Source organism: Oncorhynchus clarkii, chromosome 12 (genome assembly GCF_045791955.1).
Source record: "Oncorhynchus clarkii lewisi isolate Uvic-CL-2024 chromosome 12, UVic_Ocla_1.0, whole genome shotgun sequence".
In the NCBI taxonomy this organism is placed as follows: Eukaryota; Metazoa; Chordata; class Actinopteri; order Salmoniformes; family Salmonidae; genus Oncorhynchus; species Oncorhynchus clarkii.
Window position 1 is genome coordinate 59,692,063 of NC_092158.1, and position 15,401 is coordinate 59,707,463.

The following is a 15,401-nucleotide window of genomic DNA, read 5'->3' on the forward strand; positions in this document are numbered from 1 at the left end:
ACTGTATAACAGAACCTGGTATTATGAAAAGTCAGAACAGGAACACATCAGTCCTCAATGCACCATCTGACAACTTGTTCTATAGAGGAGCATGAAGAAAAGTTAAACACATATCCTGTCTCACATCTCCAATACATTGCTAGATGTATTTTTTTTTTTTCATTTTTTTATTCAAGAGCGCATAAAGAACATGTACCATACATACACAACATATCTTTGCTGTCTTTACAAAGGAGCGTAATTACATTCACATGTTAAAACCTCTACAGGATTGGTGAGCAAACGTAGGCTAATGTGATTAGCATGAGGCTGTAAGTAAACAATAACATTTCCCAGGACATAGACATGTCTGATATTGGCAGAAAGCTTCAATTCTTGTTCATCTAACTGCACTGTTCAATTTACAGTAGCCATTACATTGAAAGAACACCATGCTATTGTTTGAGGAGAGTGCACAGTTATGAACTTGAAAATATATTAATAAACCAATTAGGCACATTTGGGCAGTTTTGATACAACATTTGGAACAGAAATGCAGTGGTTCATTGGATCAGTCTAAAACGTTGCGCCTGTATTCCACATTTCCACAAACTTCAAAGTGTTTCCATTAAAGTGGTATCAAGAATATGAATATCCTTGCTTCAGGTCCTGAGCTACAGGCAGTTAGATTTGGGTATGTCATTTTAGGCGCAAATTGAAAAAAAGGGTCCTATCCTTCAGAGTACATTTTGGCTGTATAGAGTAAATATTTCAAGAGTCTGAATAGGAATACAATTTGGATACAGCCACATAAAAACAACAGAAACAAACAAAAAAACAAAAATTACAGAATAAGACCAGGAACTCTGACCAGACACCTTCATACCTATGCTGTCTATGTTGCAAAATGTTTGTAATTCTCTCCATGTTAGCATGTTCCCTGCATAGACCTAACCACATATCTTTTGAGGATGCATGTTCATTTTTCCAGCATTTTGTTACACATTTCCTTGCTGCTGCTAAAAGATAATCTATCAATTTAAGTGGAGTGGATTGGAGTGTATTCAGAGGAACAACATCTAGAAGGAGATGACATGGGTCTGGTTGAATAATAATACCTGTGATGTACTGTATAAAATTGAGAATTTCAGACCAAAAAGACTAGATTTTCGGACATTGCCAAAATATATGTGATAACGTACCTATACTGCCTCCAACACGTAGAGCCTATTACTTTTATCATTTTGAATTGAAACTCCCTTGTTTGGTTACTTGTAGTGGCTTTATATAGTGTTTTCCATATATTCCCCCAACTCTCCTCTGATATCTGTACCTGTAATTCAACCTGCCATGAGTTCCTAAGATTATCTAAAGATAATATTTGCATGTTAAGGATATTGTTGTAAAAAAAAAAAAAAAAAACGGTTCCAATGTTTTCCCCTTGATAAAGTAATTCAATAATCTCATCAATAGGAGTTATCGGCTTTTTAAACAATGAATTACCTGACTTAAAGGTACCTATGAACCTTTGTTTGAGATATATTGAATTCCTCATGGATTTCTTGAAATTATAAAAAAATGTAGCCTTTGATAAGTTGAGAGACTCTACAAAAGCCCTCTCTCTTCCCATTCCCTAAATCCTTGGGCCATAGTAGTAGGAAGAAAGGCTGGGATGTGGAATATAGGTGAGTGTCTAGACATGTCATTACTCAGTTTATATTGGCGTTGAACCTTCCTCCATGTCTTCAATGTAGGAGTAATAAATGGGTTTTGTTTAATCCTGTCAATAGAAATCTGCTATGAAGACAAGTCAATGTAAAGACGTATCACAATATTGACTCTCAATTTCAAGCCATGACACATCCTTCGGTTGTTGAATCCATGATGCTATGTGATTAAGTTGCGCTGCCCAGTAATATGATTTAAGGTTATGGAGGCCAAGCCCACCCAATTCTTTGAACAGCTATAGTTTTTTATAACTAATATGAGGCTTCTTATTTTGCCATAAAAAAATGTGCCTATTGCTGCATTTAGGCAAGTAAAGGTTTTCGCATGATTTTTTAAACAGGAAACATTGAAAACAGTCTTGGTAAGACATTCATTTTCACTGAAGCAAACTGACCTGCTAGAGATATAGGGAGGGTCATCCAACGGTCTAGAACTTCAGTGATTTTACTAATCACAGGGGGGTAGTTCAAAGCATATAGTTTCCCATTGTCTGATGTAATATTATCACCCAAGTAACGCATGCTTGTATCAGTCCACTTAAATGCATACAGTGCCTTGCGAAAGTATTCGGCCCCCTTGAACTTTGCGACCTTTTGCCACATTTCAGGCTTCAAACATAAAGATATAAAACTGTATTTTTTTTGTGAAGAATCAACAACAAGTGGGACACAATCATGAAGTGGAACGACATTTATTGGATATTTCAAACTTTTTTAACAAATCAAAAACTGAAAAATTGGGCGTGCAAAATTATTCAGCCCCTTTACTTTCAGTGCAGCAAACTCTCTCCAGAAGTTCAGTGAGGATCTCTGAATGATCCAATGTTGACCTAAATGACTAATGATGATAAATACAATCCACCTGTGTGTAATCAAGTCGCCGTATAAATGCACCTGCACTGTGATAGTCTCAGAGGTCCGTTAAAAGCGCAGAGAGCATCATGAAGAACAAGGAACACACCAGGCAGGTCCGAGATACTGTTGTGAAGAAGTTTAAAGCCGGATTTGGATACAAAAGATTTCCCAAGCTTTAAACATCCCAAGGAGCACTGTGCAAGCGATAATATTGAAATGCAAGGAGTATCAGACCACTGCAAATCTACCAAGACCTGGCCTACCCTCTAAACTTTCAGCTCATACAAGGAGAAGACTGATCAGAGATGCAGCCAAGAGGCCCATGATCACTCTGGATGAACTGCAGAGATCTACAGCTGAGGTGGGAGACTCTGTCCATAGGACAACAATCAGTCGTATATTTTCACAAATCTGGCCTTTATGGAAGAGTGGCAAGAAGAAAGCCATTTCTTAAAGATATCCATAAAAAGTGTCGTTTAAAGTTTGCCACAAGCCACCTGGGAGACACACCAAACATGTGGAAGAAGGTGCTCTGGTCAGATGAAACCAAAATTGAACTTTTTGGCAACAATGCAAAACGTTATGTTTGGCGTAAAAGCAACACAGCTCATCACCCTGAACACACCCTCCCCACTGTCAAACATGGTGGTGGCAGCATCATGGTTTGGGCCTGCTTTTCTTCAGCAGGGACAGGGAAGATGGTTAAAATTGATGGGAAGATGGATGGAGCCAAATACAGGACCATTCTGGAAGAAAACCTGATGGAGTCTGCAAAAGACCTGAGACTGGGACGGAGAGTTGTCTTCCAACAAGACAATGATCCAAAACATAAAGCAAAATCTACAATGGAATGGTTCAAAAATAAACATATCCAGGTGTTAGAATGGCCAAGTCAAAGTCCAGACCTGAATCCAATCGAGAATCTGTGGAAAGAACTGAAAACTGCTGTTCACAAATGCTCTCCATCCAACCTCACTGAGCTCGAGCTGTTTTGCAAGGAGGAATGGGAAAAAATGTCACTCTCTCGATGTGCAAAACTGATAGAGACATACCCCAAGCGACTTACAGCTGTAATCGCAGCAAAAGGTGGCGCTACAAAGTATTAACTTAAGGGGGCTGAATAATTTTGCACGGCCAATTTTTCAGTTTTTGAAGCCTGAAATGTGGCAAAAGGTCGCAAAGTTCAAGGTGGCCGAATACTTTCGCAAGGCACTGTAACTCCTGTTTTACAGGCCACATCAGGTAAACTGGAACAAACATCCCAGTATCGGGTCCAATGAGTATAAATACTAACAGAATGGATTAGTTTGTTATTTATCTTTGTGTAGCATAACATTAATCAACCAATAAATATACATGCAAAAACAGATATTAAAACAAACAATTATGAATATCACCCTGCAGTTGAGCATGCTGGGAAATATGGCTCTATGAAGATAGAACCCTTCTTGCCTTCTAAATAATCATTCTGGCCTTCCAAAGAATCATCAAAGAACCCTTTCTTCCAAAAACGTTTTTTGGGATGTTAAAACTTGTTATGGCTGGGGGCAGTATTGAGTAGCTTGGATGAATAAGGTGCCCAGAGTAAACTGTCTGCTACTCAGGCCCAGTTGCTAATATATGCATATTATTAGTAGATTTGGATAGAAAACACTGAAGTTTCTAAAACTGTTTGAATGATGTCTGTGAGTATAACAGAACTCATATGGCAGGCAAAAACCTGAGAAAAAAATCCAACCAGGAAGTGGAAAATCGGAGGTATGTAGTTTTTCAACTTATTGCCTATCAAATACAGTGTCTATTGGGTCATATTGCACTTCCTAAGGCTTCCACTAGATGTCAACAGTCTTTAGAACCTTGATTGATGCTTCTACTGTGAGGGAGGGGGGAATGGGAGCTGAATGAGTCAGGACTCTGCCAGAGTGGCATGAGATGACCACGCACGTTCACGTGAGAGTTAGCTTGCGTTCCATTGCAATTCTACAGACAAAGGAATTCTCCAGTTGGAACATTATTGAAGATTTACGTTAAAAACATCCTTAAGATTGATTCTATACTTCGTTTGACATGTTTCTACAGACTGTAACGGAACAAAAAGGAGGTATTTGGACATAAATTATGGACTTTATCGAACAAATCAAGCATTTATTGTGGAACTGGGATTCCTGGGAGTGCATTCTGAATAAGATCATCAAATGTAAGTGAATATTTACATGGTTATTTCTAACTTTTGTTGACTCCACAACATGGCGGTTATCTGTATGGCTTGTTTTTGTGTCTGAGCACTGTACTCAGATTATTACATGGTGTGCTTTTTCGGTAAAGCTTTTTTGAAATCTGACACAGCGGTTGCATTAAGGAGAAGTGAATCTATAATTCCATGCATAATAGTTGTATCTTTTATCAATGTTTATTATGAGTATTTCTGTAAATTGATGTGGCTCTCTGCAAAATCACCAGATGTTTTGGAACTACTAAACATAACGCGCCAATGTAAACTCAGATTTTTGTATATAAATATGAACTTTATCGAACAAAACATACATGTATTGTGTAACATGAAGTCCTATGAGTCATCTGATGAAGATCATCAAAGGTTAGTGATTAATTTTATCTCTATTTGTGCTTTTTGTGACTCTCTTTGGCTGGAAAAATGGCTTTGTTTTTCTGTGACTGGGTGCTGACCTAACATAATCGTTTGGTGTGCTTTCGTCCTAAAGCCTTTTTGAAGTCGGACACTGTGGTGGGATTAACAACAAATGTATCTTTAAAATGGTGTAAAATACTTCTATGTTTGAGGAATTTTAATTATGAGATTTCTGTTGTTTTGAATTTGGTGCCCTGCACTTTCACTGGCTGTTGTCATTTCGATCCCGTTAGCGGGATTCAAGCCATAAGAAGAACCCTTGTATTCAGATCAAAGCGGTTCTTGGTAGAACCCTATCCTTTTTTTCCAAGAGTGCAGTAAAGGGCATATTGCTTATTAATGTCAAGTGATGGAAAAACATGCATCCAAACGGGAAGGGGACGAGACCAAATGTCTTCTTTTCTCTGCTCTTTTGTCTCCTTCAGATCTGGTTTGCCTTTGTCAACGGATTCTCTGGTCAGATTCTGTTTGAACGCTGGTGCATCGGCCTGTACAATGTGGTGAGTGTTCATCTGATTTACTCTCCTCTCTCCATTACTGTGAAAGAGCCTGTTTTATAATTATCCTCCTCTGTTGCTCTCTGGCAAGAAAACGGATTTGCTGTGACACCCCAGACGTGTTCCCCTTACTGCAGGACCATATCATCATATCCTGAGACATTTCCCATTTATTTATGACCTGCTGTTAAGTCCATATTCCCCTCGTGCCTCAAACGATGTAGACTGTGGAAAGAACAACAGCCTCGCATGCCCCCAAAGAGTGTAGTTAGCGAAGGTGGTCATTTGTGAATGATAAAGGAACAGGTTGAATAGAACAGCACACAACCAGCTCTGGGCAACTGATGTTCCACAGGGTTCGGTTTTGGATCTAATGAACCTATGTTTCTTGTCTGTCAAATGAAATGAGTGAACGGGTGGAAAGAATGTGTATTTTAACACTGCAACGAAAAATGTGAATAGTACATTGTTTGGGTTTCAACGAGTTGACGTTTAGTTTTACACCTTTTATTAAAGATATACCCCAAAACCATAAACAAAAGCGAGTGAGGGAAGTGAGAGGAGAGAAGTGCCTGCACACCGTTGACGGAACGCTAAAGGAAGTGATTTCATCGTTGACTAAGAAATTAGAACATTAGTCACCGCTCTGGCTGTTTTTTTAAAGCAACCACAGTGTATGGGGTGGTGGGCTATTCTTTTACTTTATCTAAAATGCAGGGAAATTCCACCGGCTCTGTGGTAGTCTGTTGGAGGCATTGGGCCGAATCCGCCCCTCAATGGCAATGCTCGGCACCCTGAATGAGAAACGATGCAGTGGAGCATGTCCTCCTGCATCCCACCAGCCCCAGCCTGCAGTCTGGAGCCTGCAGATGGGCCAATGGGGAACTCACACCACTGACCCGCAGAGTCCCCACTCTGTTCTCTCATTCTTCTCTCTCTTCTCTCTCTCAGCAGCTGCTGCAGAGTGAAACATTACGACACCACATAGACATTACACTAGCTCTGCGAACATACCTGCTAACTAGTCAAGGGCGTCGCAGATGTTTGTCTGAGATGGCTTTTGCATATGAATGGAGTGTGTCGAATCAAAATAAAACTCCAAACGTGCTACACGCTCAACAGCCTCCACTCAATAGAATCAGGGCAAGTCATAACTTCAGCATATGGCAATCAATGCAAAAGATAAGCAATTTTAAAATTAAAAAAATTCATTAGGCTGTGTTCACTGTTTACAAAACAAAAAACAGTTTACAATGTTCACAAATGTGGGATGAACTGGCCACGAACTATCTAGTGGACAATGATGTACAGTGGGGCAAAAAGGTATTTAGTCAGCCACCAATTGTGCAAGTTCTCCCACTTAAAAAGATGAGAGAGGCCTGTACATTTTCATCATAGGTACACTTCAACTATGACAGACAAAATGAGGGAAAAAATCCAGAAAATCACATTGTAGGATTTTTAATTAATTTATTTGAAAATTATGGTGGAAAATAAGTATTTGGTCACCTACAAACAAGCAAGATTTCTGGCTCACACAGACTTCTTCTTTAAGAGGTTCCTCTGTCCTCCACTCGTTACCTGTATTAATGGCACCTGTTTGAACTTGTTATCAGTATAAAAGACACCTGTACACAACCTCAAACAGTCACACTCCAAACTCCACTATGGCCAAGACCAAAGAGCTGTCAAAGGACACCAGAAACAAAGACCTGCTCCAGGCTGGGAAGACTGAATCTGCAATAGGTAAGCTGCTTGGTTTGAGCAATTATTAGGAAATGGAAGACATACAAGACCACTGATAATCTCCCTCGATCTGGGGCTCCACGCAAGATCTCAGCCCTTGGGGTCAAAATGATCACAAGAACGGTGAGCAAAAATCCCAGAACCACACGGGACCTAGTGAATGACCAGCAGAGAACTGGGACCAAAGTAACAAAGTCTACCATCAGTAACACACTACGCCGCCAGGGACTCAAATCCTGCAGTGCCAGACGTGTCCCCCTGCTTAAGCCGGTACATGTCCAGGCCCGTCTGAAGTTTGCTAGAGAGCATTTGGATAATCCAGAAGAAGATTGGGAGAATGTCATATGGTCAGATGAAACCAAAATATAACTTTTTGGTAAAAACTCAACTCGTCGTGTTTGGAGGACAGAGATTGCTGAGTTGCATCCAAAGAACAGAATGCCTACTGTGAAGCATGGGGGTGGAAACATCATGCTTTGGGGCTGTTTTTCTGCAAAGGGACCAGGACGACTGATCCGTGGAAAGGAAAGAATGAATGGGGCCATGTATCGTGAGATTTTGAGTGAAAACCTCCTTCCATCAGCAAGGGCATTGAAGATGAAATGTGGCTGGGTCTTTCAGCATGACAATGATCCCAAATACACCGCCCGGGTAACGAAGGAGTGGCTTCGTAAGAAGCATTTCAAGGTCCTGGAGTGGCCTAGCCAGTCTCGAGATCTCAACCCCATAGAAAATCTTTGGAGAGAGTTGAAAGTCCGTGTTGCCCAGCAACAGCCCCAAAACATCACTGCTCTAGAGGAGATCTGCATGGAGGGATGGGCCAAAATACCAGCAACAGTGTGTGAAAACCTTGTGAAGACTTACAGAAAACATTTGACCTCTGTTATGGCCAACAAAGGGTATATAACAAAGTATTGAAACTTTTTTTTTTTTGACCAAATACTTATTGTCCACCATAATTTGCAAATAAATTCATTAAAAATCCTACAAATCCTACAAAATTTCTGGAGAAAAAAAATCTCATTTTGTCTGTCATAGTTGAAGTGTACCTATGATGAAAATTACAGGCCTCTCTCATCTTTTTAAGTGGGAGGACTTGCACAATTGGTGGCTGACTAAATACTTTTTTGCCCCACTGTATATGGAGAGGCTTTGAAGCCACTGATTGGCCATATTGGCACTCCAAAGTAGGAGTAGACTTCCATAGGAATGAATGGAATTCTACAGTATTTCAATTACATCTATTTAAGTATTTTTGTTGTTGTGGTGGGACAGTAACATTAGTAATCTTTAAAAACAAAATGTTTTGAAGGAAAATGTTTTTATATTTTTATTTTTATGTTTAGATCACCATAATATTATTTCAAAGTATGCATTAAGGTGTCTGTAATATAATAAACATGTAGACATTAAGACATGCATTTCTATAGCTTCCAAAATATGTTTTACAATGGTGAGGGAGTGCCAAGATGGAGGCGTGGTGGCTTTAACATCTAGTGTATAAATAATTTGCTAATGGACAGGATGAATTGTATCTTATTGTTGATCCTTTTCTTGGTATTGTTTGTCCCATAGTAAGCAAACTGTTTCTTTCCAGACTTTTCTCACATTTTGAAACGTCACAGCCTCATTCTAAAATAATTTAAACTGTTCTACACACAATACCCCATAATGACAAAGCAAAAACAGTTTTTTTTTTAATTGCAAATTTATACAAAATAAAAAACCTGTAATATCACATCGACATAAGTTTTCAGACCCTTTACTCAGTACTTTGTTGAGGTACCTTTGACAGTGTTGAGTTTTCTTAGGTATGACGCTACAAGCTTGGCACACTTGTATTTAGGGAGTTTCTCCCATTCTTCTCTGCAAATCCTCTCAAGCTCGTCCTCGGCCCGCTAACCGTTAGCTGTCTTACCGGCTGCTATCTGAATAGACAATCGGACAATTTATTTATTTTTATTATTATTATGTTTTCTTCTCAGGCCTCTATAACTATATCTATTGTTCTTATTTTTGTTGTTGTTGTGTGATTTGGATTAATCCCCTCTACCACACGGAACCCCACTAATCTACTGACGGAACGCAAGAGGTGGCTAACAACAGACTCCATCCTATGCTAGCTTGCTACCGATGGCCTAGCTAGCTGTCTAAATCGCCGTGACCCTCAACCAACCTCTCCACTCACTGGACCCTTTTGATCACTCGACTAAGCATGCCTCTCCTTAATGTCAATATGTCTTGTCCATTGCTGTTCTGGTTAGTGTTTATTGGCTTATTTCACTGTAGAGCCTCTAGTCCTGCTCACTATACCTTATCCAACCTATTAGTTCCACCACCCACACATGCAATGACATCTCCTGGTTTCAATGATGTTTCTAGAGACAATATCTGTCTCTTCATCACTCAATACCTAGGTTTACCTCCACTGTATTCACATCCTACCTTACCTTTGTCTGTACATTATACCTTGATGCTATTTTATCGCCCCCAGAAACCTCCTTTTACTCTCTGTTCCAGACGTTCTAGACGACCAATTCTTATTGCTTTTAGCCGCACCCTTATTCTACTCCTCCTATGTTCCTCTGGCGATGTAGAGGTGAATCCAGGCCCTGCAGTGCCTAGCTCCACTCCTATTCCCCAGGCGCTCTCTTTTGATGACTTCTGTAACCGTAATAGCCTTGGTTTCATGCATGTTAACATTAGAAGCCACCTCCCTAAGTTTGTTCTATTCACTGCTTTACCACACTCTGCCAACCCGGATGTTCTAGCTGTGTCTGAATCCTGGCTTAGGAAGACCACCAAAAATTCAGACATTTTAATTCCAAACTACAACATTTTCAGACAAGATAGAACTGCCAAAGGGGGCGGTGTTGCAATCTACTGCAAAGATAGCCTGCAGAGTTCTGTCCTACTATCCAGGTCTGTACCCAAACAATTTGAACTTCTACTTTTAAAAATCCACCTCTCTAAAAACAAGTCTCTCACCGTTGCCGCCTGCTATAGACCACCCTCTGCCCCCAGCTGTGCTCTGGACACCATATGTGAACTGATTGCCCCCCATCTATCTTCAGAGCTCGTGCTGCTAGGCGACCTAAACTGGAACATGCTTAACACCCCAGCCATCCTACAATCTAAACTTGATGCCCTCAATCTCACACAAATTATCAATGAACCTACCAGGTACCTCCCCAAAGCCTTAAACACGGGCACCCTCATAGATATCATCCTAACCAACTTCCCCTCTAAATACACCTCTGCTGTCTTCAACCAAGATCTCAGCGATCACTGCCTCATTGCCTGCATCCGTAATGGGTCAGCGGTCAAACGACCTCCTCTCATCACTGTAAAACGCTCCCTGAAACACTTCAGCGAGCAGGCCTTTCTAATCGACCTGGCCGGGGTATCCTGGAAGGATATTGACCTCATCCCGTCAGTAGAGGATGCCTGGATATTTTTTAAAAATGCCTTCCTAACCATCTTAAATAAACATGCCCCATTCAAGAAATGTAGAACCAGGAACAGATATAGCCCTTGGTTCTCCCCAGACCTGACTGCCCTTAACCAACACAAAAACATCCTATGGCGTTCTGCATTAGCATCGAACAGCCCCCGTGATATACAGCTGTTCAGGGAAGCTAGAAACCTTTATACACAGGCAATTAGAAAAGCCAAGGCTAGCTTTTTCAAGCAGAAATTTGCTTCTTGCAACACTAACTCAAAAAAGTTCTGGGACACTGTAAAGTCCATGGAGAATAAGAACACCTCCTCCCAGCTGCCCACTGCACTGAAGATAGGAAACACTGTCACCACTGATAAATCCACCATAATTGAGAATTGCAATAAGCATTTTTCTACGGCTGGCCATGCTTTCCACCTGGCTACTCCTACCCCTGTCAACAGCACTGCACCCCCAACAGCAACTCGCCCAAGCCTTCCCCATTTCTCCTTCTCCCAAATCCATTCAGCTGATGTTCTGAAAGAGCTGCAAAATCTGGACCCCTACAAATCAGCCGGGCTAGACAATCTGGACCCTTTCTTTCTAAAATTATCTGCCAAAATTGTTGCCACCCCTATTACTAGCCTGTTCAACCTCTCTTTCGTGTCGTCTGAGATTCCCAAAGATTGGAAAGCAGCTGCGGTCATCCCCCTCTTCAAAGGGGGGGACACTCTTGACCCAAACTGCTACAGACCTATATCTATCCTACCATGCCTTTCTAAGGTCTTCGAAAGCCAAGTCAACAAACAGATTACCGACCATTTCGAATCTCACCATACCTTCTCTGCTATGCAATCTGGTTTCAGAGCTGGTCATGGGTGCACCTCAGCCACGCTCAAGGTCCTAAACGATATCTTAACCGCCATCGATAAGAAACATTACTGTGCAGCCGTATTCATTGATCTGGCCAAGGCTTTCGACTCTGTCAATCACCACATCCTCATCGGCAGACTCAACAGCCTTGGTTTCTCAAATGATTGCCTCGCCTGGTTCACCAACTACTTCTCTGATAGAGTTCAGTGTGTCAAATCGGAGGGTCTGCTGTCCGGACCTCTGGCAGTCTCTATGGGGGTGCCACAGGGTTCAATTCTTGGACCGACTCTCTTCTCTGTATACATCAATGAGGTCGCTCTTGCTGCTGGTGAGTCTCTGATCCACCTCTACGCAGACGACACCATTCTGTATACTTCCGGCCCTTCTTTGGACACTGTGTTAACAACCCTCCAGGCAAGCTTCAATGCCATACAACTCTCCTTCCGTGGCCTCCAATGCTCTTAAATACAAGTAAAACTAAATGCATGCTCTTCAACCGATCGCTACCTGCACCTACCCGCCTGTCCAACATCACTACTCTGGACGGCTCTGACTTAGAATACGTGGACAACTACAAATACTTAGGTGTCTGGTTAGACTGTAAACTCTCCTTCCAGACCCATATCAAACATCTCCAATCCAAAGTTAAATCTAGAATTGGCTTCCTATTTCGCAACAAAGCATCCTTCACTCATGCTGCCAAACAGACCCTTGTAAAACTGACCATCCTACCAATCCTCGACTTTGGCGATGTCATTTACAAAATAGCCTCCAATACCCTACTCAACAAATTGGATGCAGTCTATCACAGTGCAATCCGTTTTGTCACCAAAGCCCCATATACTACCCACCATTGCGACCTGTACGCTCTCGTTGGCTGGCCCTCGCTTCATACTCGTCGCCAAACCCACTGGCTCCATGTCATCTACAAGACCCTGCTAGGTAAAGTCCCCCCTTATCTCAGCTCGCTGGTCACCATAGCATCTCCCACCTGTAGCACACGCTCCAGCAGGTATATCTCTCTAGTCACCCCCAAAACCAATTCTTTCTTTGGCCGCCTCTCTTTCCAGTTCTCTGCTGCCAATGACTGGAACGAACTACAAAAATCTCTGAAACTGGAAACACTTATCTCCCTCACTAGCTTTAAGCACCAACTGTCAGAGCAGCTCACAGATTACTGCACCTGTACATAGCCCACCTATAATTTAGCCCAAACAACTACCTCTTTCCCAACTGTATTTAATTTATTTATTTATTTTGCTCCTTTGCACCCCATTATTTGTATTTCTACTTTGCACATTCTTCCATTGCAAAACTACCATTCCAGTGTTTTACTTGCTATATTGTATTTACCTTGCCACCATGGCCTTTTTTGCCTTTACCTCCCTTATCTCACCTCATTTGCTCACATTGTATATAGACTTGTTTATACTGTATTATTGACTGTATGTTTGTTTTACTCCATGTGTAACTCTGTGTCGTTGTATCTGTCGAACTGCTTTGCTTTATCTTGGCCAGGTCGCAATTGTAAATGAGAACTTGTTCTCAACTTGCCTACCTGGTTAAATAAAGGTAAATAAATAAATAAATAAATAAGCTCTGTCAGGTTGGATGGGTAGCATCGCTGCACAGCAATTTTCAGGTCTCTCCAGAGACGTTGGATCAGATTCAACTCCGGACTCTGGCAGGGCCACTCAAGGACATTCACAGACTTGTCCCGAAGCCACTCCTGCGTTGTCTTGGCTGTGTGCTTAGGGTCGTTGTGTGCTTAGGGTCCTGTTGGAAGGTGAACCTTCACCCCAGTCTGAGGTGCTGAGCACTCTGGAGCAGGTTTTCATCAAGGGTCTCTCTGTACTTTGATCCATTCATCTTTCCCTTCATCCTGACTAGTCTCCCAGTCCCTGCCGCTGAAAAACATCCCCACAGCATGATGCTGCCACCACCATGCTTCACCGTAGGGAGGTTTCCTCCAGATGTGACGCTTGGCATTCAGGCCAAAGAGTTCAATCTTGGTTTCATCAGACCGGAGAATCTTGTTTCTCATGGTCTGAGAGTCCTTTAGGTTTCTTTTGGCGAACTTCAAGCAGGCTGTCATGTGTCTTTTACTGAGGAGTGGCTTCCATCTGGCCACTCTACCATGAAGGCCTGATTGGTGGAGTGCTACAGAAATAGTGGTCCTTCTGGAAGGTTCTCCCATCTCCACAGAGGAACTCTGGAGCTCTGTCAGAGTGACCATCGGGTTCTTTGTCACCTCCCAGACCAAGGCCCTTCTCCCCCGATTGCTAAGTTTGACCGGGCGGCTAGCTCTAGGAAAAGTCTTGGTGGTTCCAAACTTCTTCCATTTAATAATGATGGAGGCCACTGTGTTCTTGGGGACCTTCAATGCTGCAGACATTTTTGGGTACCCTTCCCCAGATCTGTGCCTCAACACAATCCTGTGTCTGAGCTCTTCGGACAATTCCTCTGACCTCATGACTTGGTTTTTTCTCTGACATGCACTGTAAACTGTGGGACCTTATATAGATAGGTGTGTGCCTTTCCAAATAATTTACAATCAAGTTGTTGAAACATCTCAAGGATTATCACTGGAAACAGGATGCACCTGAGCTCAAATTTGAGTCTGATAGCAATGGGTCTGACTACTTGTTTTTTTTTTCTAAAAACCTGTTTTTGCTTTGTCATTATGGGGAATAGTGTGTAGATTGATGAAGGATAAAAATAAGTAATCCATTTTAGAATAAGGCTGTAACGTAACAAAATATGGAAAAAGTCAAGGGATTCGAATACTTTCCGAATGTACACAGTGCTGTGAAAAAGTATTTGCCCCTTTCTGATTCTCTTTTTTTGTTGCATATTTCTGACGCAGAATGTTATCAAATCTTCAACCATAACCTAATATTAGATAAAGGGAACCTGAGGAAACAAACACAAAATGTTGATACTTATTTCATTTATTTAATTAACAAAGTTATGCAACACCCAATGCCCCTCTGTGGAAAACACTCAATAACTGGTTGTGCCGTCTTTATCTGGTTGTGCTCTGTACCACAGAATTCTAAAGGAGAATGTCAGGTCATCCATCCGTGAGCTGAAGCGCAGCTGTGTCATGCAGCAGGACAATGATCCTAAACACACAATAAAGTCTACATCAGAATGGCTGAAAAGCAGCACATTTAAAGTTCTGGAATGGCCTAGTCAAAGTCCAGACCTAATCCCGAATTGAGATGTTGTGGCCGGACCTGAAACGATCCGTTCATGCTCGAAAACCCACAAATGTTGCTGAGTTAAAGCAGTTCTACATGGAAGAGTGGGCCAACATTCCTCCACAGCGATGTGAGACTGATCAACAACTACAGGAAGCGTTTGGATGCAGTCACTGCAGATAAAGGCGGCACAACCAGTTGTTGAGTGTAAGGGGACTAACTTTTTCACACAGAGGCATTGGGTGTCGCATAACTTTGCTTATTAAATAAATGAAAAAAGTATCAATATATTGTTTTATTTGTGTTTATCTAATATTATGTTTTGGTTTAAGATCTGATCAAATTCAGTGTCCAAAATATTCAAAATTTAGAAAATCAGAAAGGGGGCAAATACTTAGCTGAATAGGACATAATTAGTGTCCGTGTTTTCACTAA

General features: G+C 41.5%; 1 protein-coding gene across 1 annotated transcript in view; it reads left to right on the top strand.

Moving 5' to 3' along the window:
- LOC139422492 (probable phospholipid-transporting ATPase IA) overlaps positions 1-15,401 on the top strand; it is a 186,676-nt gene that overhangs the window by 128,437 nt on the left and 42,838 nt on the right. The window contains 1 exon segment of the mRNA XM_071173654.1: positions 5,634-5,708. Within this exon segment, the coding sequence (XP_071029755.1) occupies positions 5,634-5,708 (75 nt within the window).